This window comes from Salmo salar, chromosome ssa19, assembly GCF_905237065.1.
Source record: "Salmo salar chromosome ssa19, Ssal_v3.1, whole genome shotgun sequence".
NCBI lineage: Eukaryota > Metazoa > Chordata > Actinopteri > Salmoniformes > Salmonidae > Salmo > Salmo salar.
Window position 1 is genome coordinate 75,938,802 of NC_059460.1, and position 17,047 is coordinate 75,955,848.

The 17,047-nt window shown below is 44.6% G+C and overlaps 1 protein-coding gene across 1 annotated transcript in view; it reads left to right on the top strand.

The window, feature by feature from the left end:
* The window catches only part of LOC106579654 (laminin subunit alpha-1), an 84,993-nt gene that overhangs the window by 61,424 nt on the left and 6,522 nt on the right, over positions 1–17,047 (top strand). Inside the window, 20 exon segments of the mRNA XM_014159776.2 lie at positions 933–1,189; positions 1,518–1,607; positions 1,828–2,021; positions 4,205–4,347; positions 4,493–4,703; positions 4,859–5,015; positions 5,413–5,623; positions 5,869–5,985; positions 6,820–6,983; positions 7,261–7,399; positions 8,222–8,324; positions 10,582–10,698; positions 11,065–11,247; positions 11,892–12,046; positions 13,256–13,399; positions 13,725–14,006; positions 14,412–14,687; positions 14,855–14,999; positions 15,583–15,724; positions 16,458–16,572. Of these exon segments, the coding sequence (XP_014015251.2) occupies positions 933–1,189; positions 1,518–1,607; positions 1,828–2,021; positions 4,205–4,347; positions 4,493–4,703; positions 4,859–5,015; positions 5,413–5,623; positions 5,869–5,985; positions 6,820–6,983; positions 7,261–7,399; positions 8,222–8,324; positions 10,582–10,698; positions 11,065–11,247; positions 11,892–12,046; positions 13,256–13,399; positions 13,725–14,006; positions 14,412–14,687; positions 14,855–14,999; positions 15,583–15,724; positions 16,458–16,572 (3,345 nt within the window).

The window sequence follows — 17,047 nt, forward strand, 5'->3', positions numbered from 1 at the left end:
TGGTCAAATGGAAGTGCTGTTATTGTGAAGTGGAAATGTCTAGGAACGGTCACACAAGCTCACAGACCGGGACCACCGAGTGCTGAGGCGCGTCGCGCACAGAAATCTGCTGTCCTTGGGTGCAACACTCACTAACGAGTTCCACATTGCCTCTGGAAGCAACATCAGCACGATAACTTTTTTGGGGGGAACTTCATGAAATGGGTTTCCATGGCCGAGCAGCCACACACAAGCATAAGATCACAATGCACAATGCCAAGCGTTGGCTGGAGTGGTGTAAAGCTGGCCGCCATTGGACTCTGGAGCAGTGGAAACATGTTCTCTGGAGTGATGAATCACGCTTCACCATCTGGCAGTCCAACGGACGAATCTGGGTTTGGTGGATGCCAGGAGAACACTACCTGTCCCAATGTATAGTGCCAACTGTAAAGTTTGGTGGAGGAGGTATAATGGTCTGGGGCTGTTTTTCATGGTTCGGGCCCCTTAGTTCCAGTGAAGGGAAATCTTAACACTACAGTATACAATGACAATCTAGACTATTCTGTTTTTCCAACTTTGTGGCAACAGTTTGGGGAAGGCCCTTTCCTGTTTCAACATGACAATACCCCATGCACAAAGCGAGGTCCTGACCTCAACCCCATCGAACACCTTTGGGATGAATTGAAACGCCGACTGCTAGCCAGGCCTACCTCACTAATGCTCTTGTGGCTGAATGAAAACAAGTCCCCACAGCAATGTTCCAACATCTAGTGGAAAGCCTTCCCAGTAGAGGGTAGGCTGTTATAGCAGCAAAGGGGGGGACCAACTCCATATTAATGCCCATGATTTTGGAATGAGATGTTCGACAAGCATGTGTCCACATACATTTGGCCATGTAGTGTATGTTCTGGATTTTGGTGTTGACCATTGTTGCTAACTTATGTTGTGTGTAGGAGTGTGCCCCGGGCTACTACCGGCAACCAGTGACTGAGCTGAACATGCGGGGGAAGAGACCGCTGATCCAGCCGTGTGTGCCCTGCCGTTGTAACAACCACAGCCAGGCCTGTGACCTGGACACGGGAGAATGCCTGGGCTGCCAACACAACACGGCAGGGGAGCACTGTAGCGTGTGTACCTCAGGGTACTATGGCAACGTGAAAGGCTCCGTCAGGGACTGCTCGCTGTGTGCCTGCCCCCTCAAAGAGAACAGGTACCTGTCTCACTCTCCTCTCAGCCACACCTGTTCTGATAAGTGAGGTGTTCTTGAGTTTAAATGTCTCATTCCACACATAGTGTATTTTAAAGAGATTGATACACACATATTGATTACACACTATTGTAAAGAGCACATATTAAATCTCGTAAATAAATGGGTTTTCCTTAGAATGCTGAAGCTAATTTGGCCTACAGTGGAGTTCAAGCAGGATTCATTGAGTGTGTCCTCTGGTAATAGAGGTCTTAGCCAGCAGGGGGCAGTGAGGAGATATTGTAGTCTCTATAACACTGTCTGACATAGTGGGTGTATTGTTGTGTGTCAGCTTCAGTCCTACCTGTGCTCTAGAGGGAGTGGTGGGAGACTTCCGCTGTAACGCCTGCAAGCCCGGCTATGAGGGGCGCTACTGTGAGAGGTAAGAGAGAGTATTACAGGGTCACCTGTTGGATGTCAAGTGTTTCATTAGATACCACCAATACAGCTCTAAGATAACCATTTTATTTTCTCTCTATCTGTTTATTTCTTTCTCTCTCTCCCTCCCTCTCTTCCTCTATCTCTCTATTCCATTATTTCTCCCTCTCACTGTTTCTTTGCCCCCCCCTCCCTTCCCCCGCCTCTCTCTCCCCCTCTCTCAGGTGTGCAGTGGGTTACTATGGGAACCCGTCAGCTTTAAGTGGGAAGTGTGAAGAGTGTCGGTGTAGTACTGCAGGTTCTCTCCATCCAGCGTGTGACTCTCTGACGGGCCAGTGTGAATGTAAAGCCGGGGTCAGGGGACACCTGTGTGACCAGTGCGAGGCGAGACACGTCCTGGACGGGGACCAGTGTGTCTGTGAGAATCCTACTCTTTGATTTGTGCAGGACTTAGCATTATATGGACATACAGTGCATTTGGAAAATATACAGACCCTTCCCTTTTTCCACATTTCTTACCTTACAGCCATATTCTAAAAGGGATTAAATAAATGTATTTCCTCATCAATCTACACACAATAACCCATAATGTCTAAGCAAAAACAGGTTTTTAGAAATGTCTAAAAATGAAACAACCTTATTTACATAAGTATTCAGACCCTTTCCTATAAGACTCCAAATTGAGCTCAGGTGCATCCTGTTTCCATTTGATAGGTTTGGTCTCTGAGCTTATTATTCATCATTAGTTAGAAAGAGACATGAGGGGAGCCGTAATGAACCTTGGGACGGGCTGAGTGCAGGAACATGTGTCAGTACTGATAAGGGGAGGAACTGTTTATGGCCCATATCACTCATCTCCCTGACTATAAATAATGATGCACTGTTTAGCGATGAGAAGGAGACTCCACTCAATGTGGGGTATGTATACTACCACGGTTGAAAAACCATGTCTTTGTCTAATGCAGCTGTATTGACCCTCTGGGAAGATTGGTTTAAGCTTTCACAGTGTCAGTTGAGTTCCTACTCTAATAATATAACCTAACACATTGATCATCCTTGAGATGTTTCTACAACTTGATTGGAGTCCACCTGTGGTAAATTCAATTGACTGGACATGATTTGGAAAGGCACACACCTGTCTATATAAGGTCCCACAGTTGACAGTGCATGTCAGAGCAAAAACCAAGCCATGAGGTCTAAAGAACTGTCCGTAGAGCTCCAAGACAGGATTGTGTCGAGGCACAGATCTGGGGAACGGTACCAAAACATTTCTGCAGCATTGAAGGTCCCCAAGAACACAGTGGCCTCCATCATTCTTAAATTGAATAATTTGGAACCGCCAAGACTCTTCCTAGAGCTGGCCACTCGGCCAAACTGAGCAATCGGGGAAGAAGGGTCATGGTCAGGGAGGTGACTAAGAACCTGATGGTCACTCTGACAGAGCTCCAGAGTTCCTCTGTGGAGATGGGAGAACCTTCCAGAAGGACAACCTTCTCTGCAGCTCTCCACCAATCAGGCCTTTCTGGTAGAGTGGCCAGACAGAAGTAACTCCTCAGTAAAAGGCACATGACAGCCCGCTTGGAGTTTGCCAAAAGACACCTAAAGGACTCTCAGACCAAGAGAAACAAGATTCTCTGGTCTGATGAATCCAAGATTGAACTCTTTGGCCTGAATGCCAAGTGTCATGTCTGGAGGACACCTGGCACAATCCCTACAATGAAGCATGGTGGTTGCAGCATCATGCTGTGGGGATGTTTTTCAGCGGCAGGAACTGGGAGACTAGTCAGTATCAAGGGAAAGATGAACGGAGCAAGGTACAGCGAGATCCTTGATAAAAACCTCAGACTGGGGTGAATGTTCACGTTCCATCAGGACAACGACCATTCAACGCAGGAGTGGCTTCGGGACAAGTGTCTGAATGTCTATGAGTGGCCTAGCCAGAGCCCGGACTTGAACCTGATCAAACATCTCTGGAAAGACCTGAAAATAGCTGTGCAGCAACGCTCCCCATCCAACCTGACAGAGCTTGAGACAATCTGCAGAGAAGAATGGGAGAAACTCCCCAAACACAGGTGTGCCAAGCTTGTAGCGTCATACCCAAGAAGACTCAAGGCTGTAATCGCTGCCAAAGGTGCTTCAACAAAGCACTGAGTAAAGGGTCTGAATACTTATGTAAATGTCATATTTATTTTTAATACATTTGAAAATAAATCTAAAAACCTGTTTTTGCTTTGTCATTATGGGGTATTCTGTGTAGATTGATGAAGTGGGAAAGAAAATGATTTAATCAATTTTAGAATAAGGCTATAACGTAACCAAATGTGGAAAATGTCATGGGGTCTGAATACTTTTTGAATGCACTGTACTTAGACGCTTATAAAGGCATGTCTGCACACACGTACATGCACTCACAATCACGTGCTCACTCACTCACAGACACACACACACACACTCTCTCACACACACACACACACACACACACACACACACACACACACACACACACACACACACACACACACACACACACACACACACACACACACACACACAAACAACTGCAACTTTAGAATATGTCCTTCCGCTCCCCCCTCCCCTCAGTGTGTGATGATGAGTGTACCAGGGTGCTCCTGGATGACCTGGATGCAGTAGAGCGCTCTTTCCTGTCTGTCAACCTGACCGGGGTCATCCTGTCACCCTACAGCACACTGGTCAACTTGGAGAACGACACGCGAGAGGTCAAGGTAAAAGAGGAGTCATATTATACCTCTCTGTCCAGTAGGTTTTGAACTCGTCTTTTGAATCCCCTGTCTCCTGCCTTGTCTTAAGTTAAGAAGTACTCAGTACACATTCACGTGTAAAACACGTATGTCGTCATTTCTCTCCTAGAGTCTGATGTCTTCGTATAGGAGCCCAGCCTATCACCTGACCAGGGATGAGGAGGACATGACAAACCTCACCCAGGACATAGACGGACTGCTACAGAAGGCTATGGGTGTGTCTGCTGATGGAGAGGAAGTGGCCCGGTCCATAGAGAACAGCGTTACCCAGGGGGCCGAGCTTCTGGAGTACATCAACACCATTCAGACTGCTATACAAGGTGCTGCCACAGGACATTATGCTATATGAAAATGGTTCCATTGCTAATGGGGTCAAAAATGATCCTTGTTTCCTTGTTGATGCTGCCTACTGTTTTCATTTATGTTTACAAAAGCTGCTAACCTGTAAGCCCTACCCTCTCTGTGATTGGCTCAGCCCTGGCGGAGCAAGCTGGCCGTCTAAACAGGACAGACAACGTGGAGATGAACGAGGCGAAGAGCAGACGGCTAATGAAGCAGGTGGCAGCCATGTTGGAAACAATCAGAGTGGTCGACTTAGCACAGGCCAACGCCAGCGTCTCTACAGAACTCAGGTTGGTTAGCCATATAAGGTGGCGATTTTGTGTAGGCTACCCTTTCTGGATTCAGTCCCATACAACCACCAGCTATCTGCACTCAGAAGTGTTAATACCACTTAACTAGAAAAGCTCTGTAGGGTCTAAGTAACACTGTTCCTTGTTATACTACAGTGATTGAGTGTACTGTAACACTGCTCTGGGCTCTACTGGTCTAGTGAAGTTGTATTAGAGTGTAGTTATAGTAGTACTATAGTACATGAATGTGTATAGCTGACTAACCCTCCTGTGTTATGTGTGTACTATAGTTGAAGTGACTGTAGTGTAGTGTATTCTAACCCTCCTGTGTGTTATGTGTGTACTATAGTTGAAGTGTAGTGTATTCTAACCCTCCTGTGTGTTATGTGAACTGCAGGGCTGCCGAGGCTCTCCTCCAGAGGGTGCAGAAGGACCTCCAGGTGCCCCAGGGAGTGACAGAGTTCCAGACCCTCAACATCTCCAGCAGTCTGACCCAACACCAGCAGAAGCTAGTGGGCGCCCAGGCCCTTCTGAACACTGCCAGGGAGAACAACAACCACACACACACCCTGCTGGACAGCATCAACACCAATCTGCCACAGTACCAGGTCAGGACACTCACATTACTCAAGTACTTTACATGTAGTACAGTTTGTCATTACTGTTGACATGTGGCGAAGACCAAATCATATCTTGTCATTTTTAGTCACATATAAGCATATAAATGTCAAATGTAGGTTGGTGAAGTAAATGTATTTAAAATTTCACTCATTTTCAAACATCTTAGCTACAGAGAGGCTATACAGTTTTCCAATTGAAGTATTTAGACTGTGTTGTCTCTGCGTGTGTGTAGGGTCTGAAGCAGAATGTGAGCCGGCTGAACCAGACAGCAGAAACCCAGCTGGAGGAGACTCAGGACATCCTGGCTGATGCTGTCATTCTAGCAGAGAACATGGGCAACATCACCTCTGTAAGTCAAACCATAACGCCGTATTACCACCATATCCATGTCAAATACATGTGTTGTGCGTCAGAATCAATAACTTTATTTGTTGATTTAAACTTTATATTTCAAGGTCAGTAGAGGTTAGTAGAGGTCAGTAGAGGTTAGTAGAGGTTAGTAGAGGTCAGTAGAGGTTAGTAGAGGTCAGTAGAGGTTAGTAGGGGTCAGTAGAGGTCAGTAGAGGTCAGTAGAGGTTAGTAGAGATCAGTAGAGGTTAGTAGAGTTCATTAGAGGTTAGTAGAGTTCATTAGAGGTCAGTAGAGGTCAGTAGAGATTAGTAGAGGTCAGTAGAGGTTAGTAGAGGTCATTAGAGGTTAGTAGAGTTCATTAGAGGTCAGTAGAGGTCGGTAGAGGTTGGTAGAGGTCAGTAGAGGTCAGTAGAGGTCAGTAGAGGTTAGTAGAGGTCAGTAGAGGTCAGTAGAGGTCAGTAGAGCTGGGTAGAGTTCATTAGAGGTTAGTAGAGTTCATTAGAGTTCATTAGAGGTCAGTAGAGGTTAGTAGAGGTCAGTAGAGGTCAGTAGAGGTCATTAGAGGTCATTAGAGGTCATTAGAGGTCAGTAGAGGTCAGTAGAGGTTAGTAGAGGTTAGTAGAGGTCAGTAGAGGTCAGTAGAGGTTAGTAGAGGTCCGTAGAGGTCAGTAGAGGTCAGTAGCGGTCAGTAGAGGTCAGTAGCGATTGTACACATTTTTTAGGAAACCTGGCCAGTGTAAAAAATATATAAATCATTTTGGTACATGCAGTTTATCTAACAGAATCTGAGTCCATTCTAACTGTTTATTTTGGTTATATGCGACTTGTAAAGCAGCTGGAGGGGGCCAAGGAACAGCTGGAGCAATGGAACCCCATGTTGAGGAAGCATGTGGATGCTCTGGTGATGGAGCTGAGGAAGCAAGAGGCTCTGGAGCTGGTCTACAAGGCTGAGGACCACGCCCAAGAACTTAGCAAGAAGGCCCAGGCTCTGCAGAGGTGTGTGTGTGTGCCGGCGGGCTGGTGTGTGTGTGTGTGCCGGCGGGCAGGCGGGCGGTCTGGTGTGTGTGTGTGTGTGCCGGCGGGCGGTCTGGGGTGTGTGTGTGTGCCGGCGGGCGGTCTGGTGTGTGTGCGTGTAAACTTCTACATATATACCCTTTCAAAGGCGTTTTATGGGTATTTCAAAATCCCTCGTCATCACAAACATTAGGCGCTTGAAATAGGACTAACTATCTATATGTAGTACATCGGCCTCACCTCGTCTTCCTGTATGTAGCTCTCTAGCGGAGGTGATGAATACCACTCTGAAAGCCACCAGTGCAGCGCATGCCAACTCCAACATCAGAGTTAACATCCAGCCTGCAGAGGAGATGGCTGACCGAGCCATCCTGACTGCTGCTATGGCCCTCAACATGGTGAGTCGCCGCTCATTTAGTGTCCCTTCACTATTAATATCAGAACATGGAATAACTAGACTGGTCCCAGATCTGTTTGGGCTGTCCTGCCAACTCCTATGACAGCACAAACAGATCTGGGACCAGGCTAGAGAACTACTCTACTCAAATCAAACTTTATTTGTCACATGTGCCAAATACAACAAGTGTAGACCTTACTGTGAAATGCCCTTAACCAACAGTGCAGTTCAAGAAAGAGTTAAGAAAATATTGACCAAATATACTAAAGTAAAAAAATTCTAAAATGTAACACAATAAAATAACAATAACAAGGCTATATACAGGGGTACCGGTACAGAGTCAATGTGCGGGTGTACAGGTTAGTTGAGGTAATTTGTACATGTAGGTAGGGGTAAAGTGACTATGCATAGATAACAAACAGCGAGTAGCAGCAGTGTACAAAAGAAAGGAGGGAGGGGGTGGGTCAATGTAAATAGTCCGGTGGCCATTTGATTAATTGTTCAGCAGTCTTATGGCTTGGAGGTAGAAGCTGTTAAGGAGCCTTTTGGTCCTAGACTTGGCGCTCCGGTACCGCTTGCCGTGCGGTAGCAGAGAGAACAGTCTATAACTTGGGTGACTGGAGTCTTTGGCCATTTTGTTTTTTTACTACACTGGATATGCAGTGTGCTGTGGGTCAGAAACCTGCAAACTATAGTAGTACCATAAATAACTGTCTCTCTCTCTCTGTGTGTGTGTGTGTGTGTGTGTGTGTGTGTGTGTGTGTGTGTGTGTGTGTGTGTGTGTGTGTGTGTGTGTGTGTGTGTGTGTGTGTGTTGACTGTAGACGGTCCAGCAAGAGGTGTCACTTACTGATCTGGGATCTGAGGCTGTGCAGCGTAGTGCTAAGATACTGGCTGAGAGTCTGGCCCTGAACAACAGCACTGTGGGTGAGTTGGAGCACACACACACACACACACACACACACACACACACACACACACACACACACACACACACACACACACACACACACACACAGTCTACCTATTCGTCTTGTACCCAACTAACCCATTCAGTGCCATTCAAAACCTATTTTCTCTCACCCCTAAACCTAACCCGTACCCTTACCCTAACCCGAAAACCTATTTTCTCAAACCCCTAACCCGTACCCTTATCCTAACCCGAAAACCTATTTTCTCTAACCCCTAACCCTTACCCTTACCCTAACCCGAAAACCTATTTTCTCTAACCCCTAACCTTTACCCTTACCATAACCCGAAAACCTATTTTCTCTAAACCCTAAACCTAAACCGTACCCGTACCCTTAGCCTAACCCGAAATCCTATTTTCTCTAACCCCTAAACCTAACCCGTACCCGTACCCTAACCCGAAAACCTAACCTTAACCCAAATTCTAAACCTAACCTTAACCCTAATTCTAAACCTAACCTTAACCCTAACTCTACACCTAACCTTGACCCTAACTCTAAACCTAACCTTAACCCTAACTCGTACCCTAACCCAAAAACCTAACCTTAAGCCTAACTCTAAACTTAACCCGTACCCTTACACTAACCCGAAAACCTAACCTAACTCTAAACCTAACCTAACCCGTACCCTATCCCTAGCTCCTAACCCTAAAACTAACCCTAGCTCCTAACCTTAACCCTTAACCTAATTCTAACCATAACACTAATTCTTAACCCTAAACCCCCTAGAAATAGCATTTGACCTTGTGTCCCCAGTTGGTCAAATTTTTGTTTGTTTACTATTCTTGTGGGGACTTCTGGTCCACACAATAATAGTTAAACACGTCCACACACACACACACACACACACACACACACACACACACACACACACACACACACACACACACACACACACACACACACACACACACACACACACACACACACACACACTAAAGTGCATTCGGAAAGTATTCAGACCCCTTGACTTTATCCACATTTTGTCACGTTTCAGCCTTATTCTAAAATGGGTTCAATAGTTTTTCCCCCCTCATCCATCTACACAGAATACCCATAATGACAAAGACAGGTTTTTAGACAAGTTTTGCATCATTGTCCTGTTGGAAGGTGAACCTTCGCCCCAGTCTGATGTCCTGAGCGCTCTGGGGCAGGTTTTCATCAAGGATCTCTCTATACTTTACTCCATTCATCTTTGCCTCAATCCTGACTAGTCTCCCAGTCCCTGCCGCTGAAAAACATCCCCACAGCATGATGCTGCCAACACCATGCTTCACCGTAGGGATGATGCCAGGTTTCCTCCAGATGTGATGCTTGGCATTCAGGTTAAAGAGTTGAATCTTGGTTTCATCAGACCAAAGAATCTTGTTTCTCATAGTCTGAGAGTCCTTTAGGTGCCTTTTGTCAAACTCCAAGCGGGCTGTCATGTGCCTTTTACTGAGGAGTGTCTTCTGTCTGGCCACTTTGCCATAAAGGCCTGATTGGTGGAGTGCTGCATAGATGGTTATCCTTCTGGAAGGTTCTCCCATCTCTACAGAGGAACTCTAGCTCTGTCAGAGTGACCATCAGGTTCTTAGTCACCTCCCTGACCATGACCCTTCTTCCCCGATTGCTCAGTTTGCCCGGGTGGCCAGCTCTAGGAAGAGTCTTGGTGGTTCCAAACTTCTTCCATTTAAGAATGATGGAGGCCACTGTGTTCTTGGGGACCTTCAATGCTGCAGAAATGTTTTGGTACCCTTCCCCAGATCTGTGCCTCGACACAATCATGTCTCGGAGCTCTACGGACAATTCCTTCGACCTCATGGCTTGGTTTTTGCTCTGACATGTACTGTCAACTGTGGGACCTTATATAGACAGGTGTGTGCCTTTCCAAATCATGCCCAATCAATTGAATTTACCACAGGTGGACTCCGATCAAGTTGTAGAAACATCTCGAGGATGATCAATGGAAACTCAATTTCGAGTCTCATAGCAAAGGGTCTAAATATTTGTTAAAATAACGTATTTCTGTTTTCAATTTGTATACATTTGTAAACATTTCGAAAAACCTGTTTTCACTTTGTCATTATGGGGTATTGTGTGAGATTGATGACATTTTTTTAATTCCTTTTAGAATAAGGCTGTAACGTAACAAAATGTGGAAAGGGTTAAGGGGTTTAAATCTTTTCCGAATGCACTGTATTGTAGTAAAAGTGACATGTCTCTGTCTCTTCTAGGTCTCCTCGCTAACATCAGTGATGTGACAGACAGAATGGCCTTGTTGATAAACAACCTCCATAACACCAGCAGACTGATCCCAGAGCCAGCCTTCCTGCTCCATAGCCTGCCCAACGGTGAGTGCTACTGACAACTGATGCCCTAATAATTGTCCTTTTATGTGTCATTTCTCCTACATCACACTCTAGTACTTTCATGATCTCTTCCCTGTGTTAAGTCATAAAAACAACATTCAACAAGTCAAAAATGCTACATTAAAACCAACAATAACACAATGTTGTACTTTACAACTTTCTGAGCTGTTTTTTCTCACTTGAAAAATGTCTGAAAATAGTAGATATCAACTAATGATTATCACATAAGTCATATATTGAACACTTCATCATAGACTCAAAGACACCCTAAACAGTGGGAAAACAGAGAACAGCATGGAATGTGGTACCTCAGTACATCACTCACATTGACTGTGCTGCCCCCTGTAGGCACCAGTGAGCAGGTGCTGGAGGCCAAGGAGCAGGCTGCCATGGCCAACTCCTCCCTGCAGAGGGCACTGGAGCGCTTGGAGGAGCTCAGGGTCAGACTGGAGGAGTCCAGCAAGGCAGTGGCCCAGGCCAAACACAGCGTCTCCAACACCAACCAGCTGTTCTCTGACTCACACTCCACCGGTGAGGCCAACATATTATTCTGACAACCAAATATGGCTCTAGCTAGATTATAGCTAGCAACTTTGTCATGCCAGTGTTTTCTACAGTGTTTTCCACCTTTGCTTCCACCCTTTCCACAATAAAGCCAGAATCCAGAGTTGAAACAGTAACAAAGCAAAAACCCGCCTCTATTTTGGTAAAAATCTGAAGGAGGGGGCTTGAGAAAGGTAACCCCAGGTCAAATTCATAGACAGAGCTATGGATGCAAGGACTGACCATCCATGATATACAGTGTTTGTTTACATTTATAAATGTTGTTCACAAACATTGGAGTAAAACAGGCTGATAGTTAGCGATCTGATGGGGTGTGACAGTTGAACTAAGCTCAGGAAGTATTTACAAGTTATATTCTTAAAGATTCAATGGGTTTATAATCATTCATTTATAAGTCCAAAAATTGATGTAGCATCTAAGGACTCTTTCAACCACACCACATTAGAAGCCAAGTAGTGTCCCAAATACCTGTTTAATGTTAGTCAAATGTTATTACCATGTTATCGTGACATATCAATGACAGGCTCATTTCTAGAGATATTATGTGACTGACATAGATGAGTAAGATGCCATTAGCATTACTAACCTGTCCTATCTGTTGTCCCTCTCAGCTAGGACAGCTGAGTCTAAGCTGAAGGAGGCAGAGAGTCGTACCGAGAGGCTGTATGACCGTCTTAAACCCCTGAAGACCCTGGGGGAAAACCTGAGCAGAAACCTGTCTGAGATCAGAGAGATGATCAACCAGGCCCGCAAACAGGCTGCCTCGGTTAGTCACTGCTGCTGGACTACACACACACACACACACAGACACACACGCACACACAGACACACACAAAACACACACACACACACACACACACACACACACACACACACACACACACACACACACACACTGTACAACAGGGATCATCAACTAGAGGAGCGGGTCATACATTTGATTACAATCACGTGTCTCAGATTTCCAAAATTACAATCACGTGTCTCAGATTTCCAAAATTACAATCACTTGGCGCTGATTTCCAAAATTACAATCACTTGTCTCAGATTTCCAAAATTACAATCACGTGTCTCAGATTTCCAAAATTACAATCACTTGGCGCTGATTTCCAAAATTACAATCACTTGTCTCAGATTTCCAAAATTACAATCACTTGGCGCTGATTTCCAAAATTACAATCACGTGTCTCAGATTTCCAAAATTACAATCACTTGGCGCTGATTTCCAAAATTACAATCTTGTGTCTCAGATTTCCAAAATTACAATCACGTGTCTCAGATTTCCAAAATTACAATCACTTGGCGCTGATTTCCAAAATTACAATCACTTGTCTCAGATTTCCAAAATTACAATCACTTGGCGCTGATTTCCAAAATTACAATCACGTGTCTCAGATTTCCAAAATTACAATCACTTGGCGCTGATTTCCAAAATTACAATCTTGTGTCTCAGATTTCCAAAATTACAATCACTTGTCTCAGATTTCCAAAATTACAATCACTTGTCTCAGATTTCCAAAATTACAATCACGTGTCTCAGATTTCCAAAATTACAATCACTTGGCGCTGATTTCCAAAATTACAATCACTTGTCTCAGATTTCCAAAATTACAATCACTTGGCGCTGATTTCCAAAATTACAATCACTTGTCTCAGATTTCCAAAATTACAATCACTTGGCGCTGATTTCCAAAATTACAATCACTTGTCTCAGATTTCCAAAATTACAATCACTTGGCGCTGATTTCCAAAATTACAATCACGTGTCTCAGATTTCCAAAATTACAATCACTTGGAGCTGATTTCCTGGTGTCCAACTATTTGGTTTTTGCTCAGAAAACTTGGGGTGGCCAAATAGAACCACCCGCGGGCCCCCAGTTGGGAACCCTGCTGTACATGGAACCCTGCTGTACATGGACCAACACACTCTGTCCTCAACTGACATACTAATATTGTCCTTTTCTGGCCTGTACAGATCAAGGTGTCAGTGCTGGCAGACAAAGACTGTGTGAGGGCCTACAAGCCTGAGATGTCCTCCAGTAACTTCAACACTCTAACTATGACCGTCAAGACCAGCGAGCCTGACAACCTGCTCTTCTATCTGGGCAGCAGCTCCAGCGTAAGTTACCACCGAAAGTACCTCGTAATGATTACCCATAAGTCTGTTTTAAACTAAATAATCTACATTCAACCAGAGAGGTATAAATAATCTATAGACCATCTATAAACTACCCTTTATAAACTCTTTATAACATGTACGTCAATGTTACCGCTATAACTACATGTGTAAAGTAACACTTTTTGGTTACAACATGATTCCATATGTGTTATTTCATATTTTTGATGTCTTCGCTATTGTTGTACAATGTAGAAAATAGTACAAATAAAGAAAAACCTTTGAATGAGTAGGTGTGTCCAAACTTTTGACTGGTACTGTATATCAGGTGGACTTCATGGCGGTGGAGATGCATCATGGCAAGGTGGGGTTCTTGTGGGATGTGGGTTCAGGCCACGCCAAACTGGAGTACCCCGACATCCAGATCAACAACAACAAGTGGCACCGCATCAACGCCACCCGCTTTGGGAAGCACGGCACGCTGTCAGTCCACCAGCTGGAGTCAGACCCCCTGCCCGCGGTCAAGACCACCTCACCACGCTCTGCTACGGTCCTGGATGTCAACAACTTTACCCTGATATTTGTTGGCGGACTGGGAGGCCAGATCAAGGTACAGTCCCACCTGGCTGGGTCATTTTCACTCAGACATGGTTCTAGCCACCAGCTTGGGTCCTTGAGAGCTTGAACTGGTTCAATTCAAGTTAAATCCATAGCCGTGGGAAAAATCACTATAAAGAAAGATTTACTAGTCCTGTATTAGTGGACCAGTATAGACCGATATAGCCCCCCTCGACAAAATGTTCTTAGCACCGTTACACCATTGGTGAAAAACATCGCTGCATCCTCACCCCCAAACATCTTCCCGTACCTATGGTTACGTCAACAACACGTATCATTCTGTATTCTCCACCAATAAAACAAAAAAAAAACATTCAAGTCACTTGACACAAAATTACAAAGGACATGCAAAGCACTGAGATAATCTGAAACCATTTATTCAATCTCTTTTACACAGAAGTCCTCCGCGGTGAAGATGACCCAGTTCAAGGGCTGTATGGGGGAGGCGTCGCTCAACGAGAAGAACATCGGGCTGTGGAACTACGCCGAGAGGGAGGGCCAGTGTCGCGGATGCTTCATGAGTCCGCAGACGGAGGAGACGTCCTTCCACTTTGATGGCAGTGGCTACTCAGTTGTAGAGAAACCCCTCCGCTCCACCTCCACCTCCATCGTACTGCTGTTCAAGACCCTCTCCCCCAACGGCCTGCTGCTCTACCTGGCCTCCAACGGCACGGTACGCCCCCTACTGACCCACAAACACACTACAACCACACTGAACAGTCTGTATTTGTTTTCTAGATGTACATATTGTAGTGGAAAGCTATCATCCTCTGCTGTGGCAAGTCAAATTACCCTCTGGGGACAATAAAGATTGACTAATGTGTTTATTTGTTATTTCAGAGGGACTTCCTGTCCATTGAGCTGGTGGAGGGCCAAGTGCGTCTAACCTTTGAACTTGGCTCTGGTCCTCTGACCCTCTCCTCCAACAAAGCCTATAACACTGGCAGCTGGTACAAGATCACCCTGCAGAGGAACAAACGCAAAGGTCATAGGTCATAGGCTATAGGCTCAGAGTTATATAGGGTATAGTCGGGCAACCATAATTTTCGGGGTCACAGTCAACTTTTTTTCCCCTGGAGCTTTATTGATACTGTGTATATCCCTATTGTTTTGTAGTGGTTGTCCTGGTATAATGCCTACAGTATGTATGTAATGCAGACCTGGGTTCAAATACTATTTCAAATATCTCAATTACTTTCACATACATTCAAACTAAGTATTCAGATATATTTTATTTGAAAAGACAAGTAGTTGAATATTGTAGTGTATTTCGAAATACACGTGGAAAGTATTTGAAAATACTCAAATACACTCCCATCCATTTAACCCAGGTATTTGAAATAAGTATTTGAAAATAATCTCAAACACAATTTGGTAGACTATTTTGTTTTTACAAATAACGATTCAAAAACTCAAATAAAAGCACATGTTTTGGGCACGGCTGTGTATTTGAAAATACTCAAATACACAGAAAAAAATATTTTAAATAAGCAGATACTTAAATATCCATGTATTTGCTCCCAGGTCTGATGTAAAGTAAACTGTTGTATTTCTTTCCATCCTCCCAGCTTATATATCGGTGATGGCTGCAGACAACTCATCAGACAAAGAGATTATAGAGGCACAGTCTCCTGGGTCTGCCTCTGACCTCAACCGCTCTGACCTGGACCCAATCTACATCGGGGGACTGCCCATGTCTCGACCTATCAGGTACTGGAACTACTTTGGCGCATACTTCACCTACCTGCTAAATACTCCTAGTTGATATGCAATTGTATTGCTGTGATTCATATATTTTTGGTGTAGCTTCTTAGGGTTACTGTATGGTTCTCAGTCTAAACAGTTTGCACATATATTATCATGAAATTTAGTGATGTTTTTGTTCGTTTTGGTGTTGGGTAGCATTCAGCAGGGTATTTTTCGGCTGTTTGAGCACCTACATTTTTTTCTTGAGGCTTGTTGAGGTTCGGTAGCCAATGTCTATGCCCCTTTGTCAGTGATTGGTCAACAGTAAGGATTCTTCAATTAAGTGTATGTTGTCATTCAATGACAAACGACTAGTTTTCATGCACATTTTTTCACTTGAGAAATACTGCACCAGACATCTTAGTTAGATGTAAGACCTCGGCAAAAACGTAAAAGTGAATTAAACATTTCTTGAGTTATCTTAGATTAATTCAGACTATTTTGAGGAAGTGTACTTGTTGCTACAGCGTCTCAAGCAGGACAAACAGTAATATTGCCGCTTTTAAGGGAGTATGCAAGGCACAGACGTTCACTTTGCCTAGCCAAGTTCTGCTAGGATCAAAGCTCGTATGCGGATGCCTTTAGCCTTCTGCCTAATCTCAATATTGAGCTTAGTGTTTGAATTGTTGTATTATTATTTCTTTCTACATTAAGTAAATTAACATAAAGTAAATTGTGAATTGAATTCGCTTTGCAGGAGACAAGTAGTAGCACGGTCCTATGTGGGCTGCATCAAAAACATGGAGATCGCCCGCTCCAACTTTGACCTTCTCCGTGACTCCTATGGTGTCAAGAAAGGCTGTGTGTTAGAGGTAAGAAAGGCTGTGTGTTAGAGGAAAGAAAGGCTGTGTGTTAGAGGCTAGAAAGGCTGTGTGTTAGAGGCTAGAAAGGCTGTGTGTTAGAGGCTAGAAAGGCTGCGTGTTAGAGGTAAGAAAGGCTGTGTGTTAGAGGTAAGAAAGGCTGTGTGTTAGAGGCTAGAAAGGCTGTGTGTTAGAGGCTAGAAAGTCTGTGTGTTAGAGGCTAGAAAGGGTGCGTGTTAGAGGTAAGAAAGACTGTGTGTTAGAGGCTAGAAAGAGTGTGTTAGAGGCTAGAAAGGCTGCGTGTTAGAGGTAAGAAAGGCTGCGTGTTAGAGGCTAGAAAGGCTGCGTGTTAGAGGTAAGAAAGGCTGCGTGTTAGAGGCTAGAAAGGCTGCGTGTTAGAGGTAAGAAAGACTGCGTGTTAGAGGCTAGAAAGGCTGTGTGTTAGAGGCTAGAAAGACTGCGTGTTAGAGGGTAGAAAGGCTGCGTG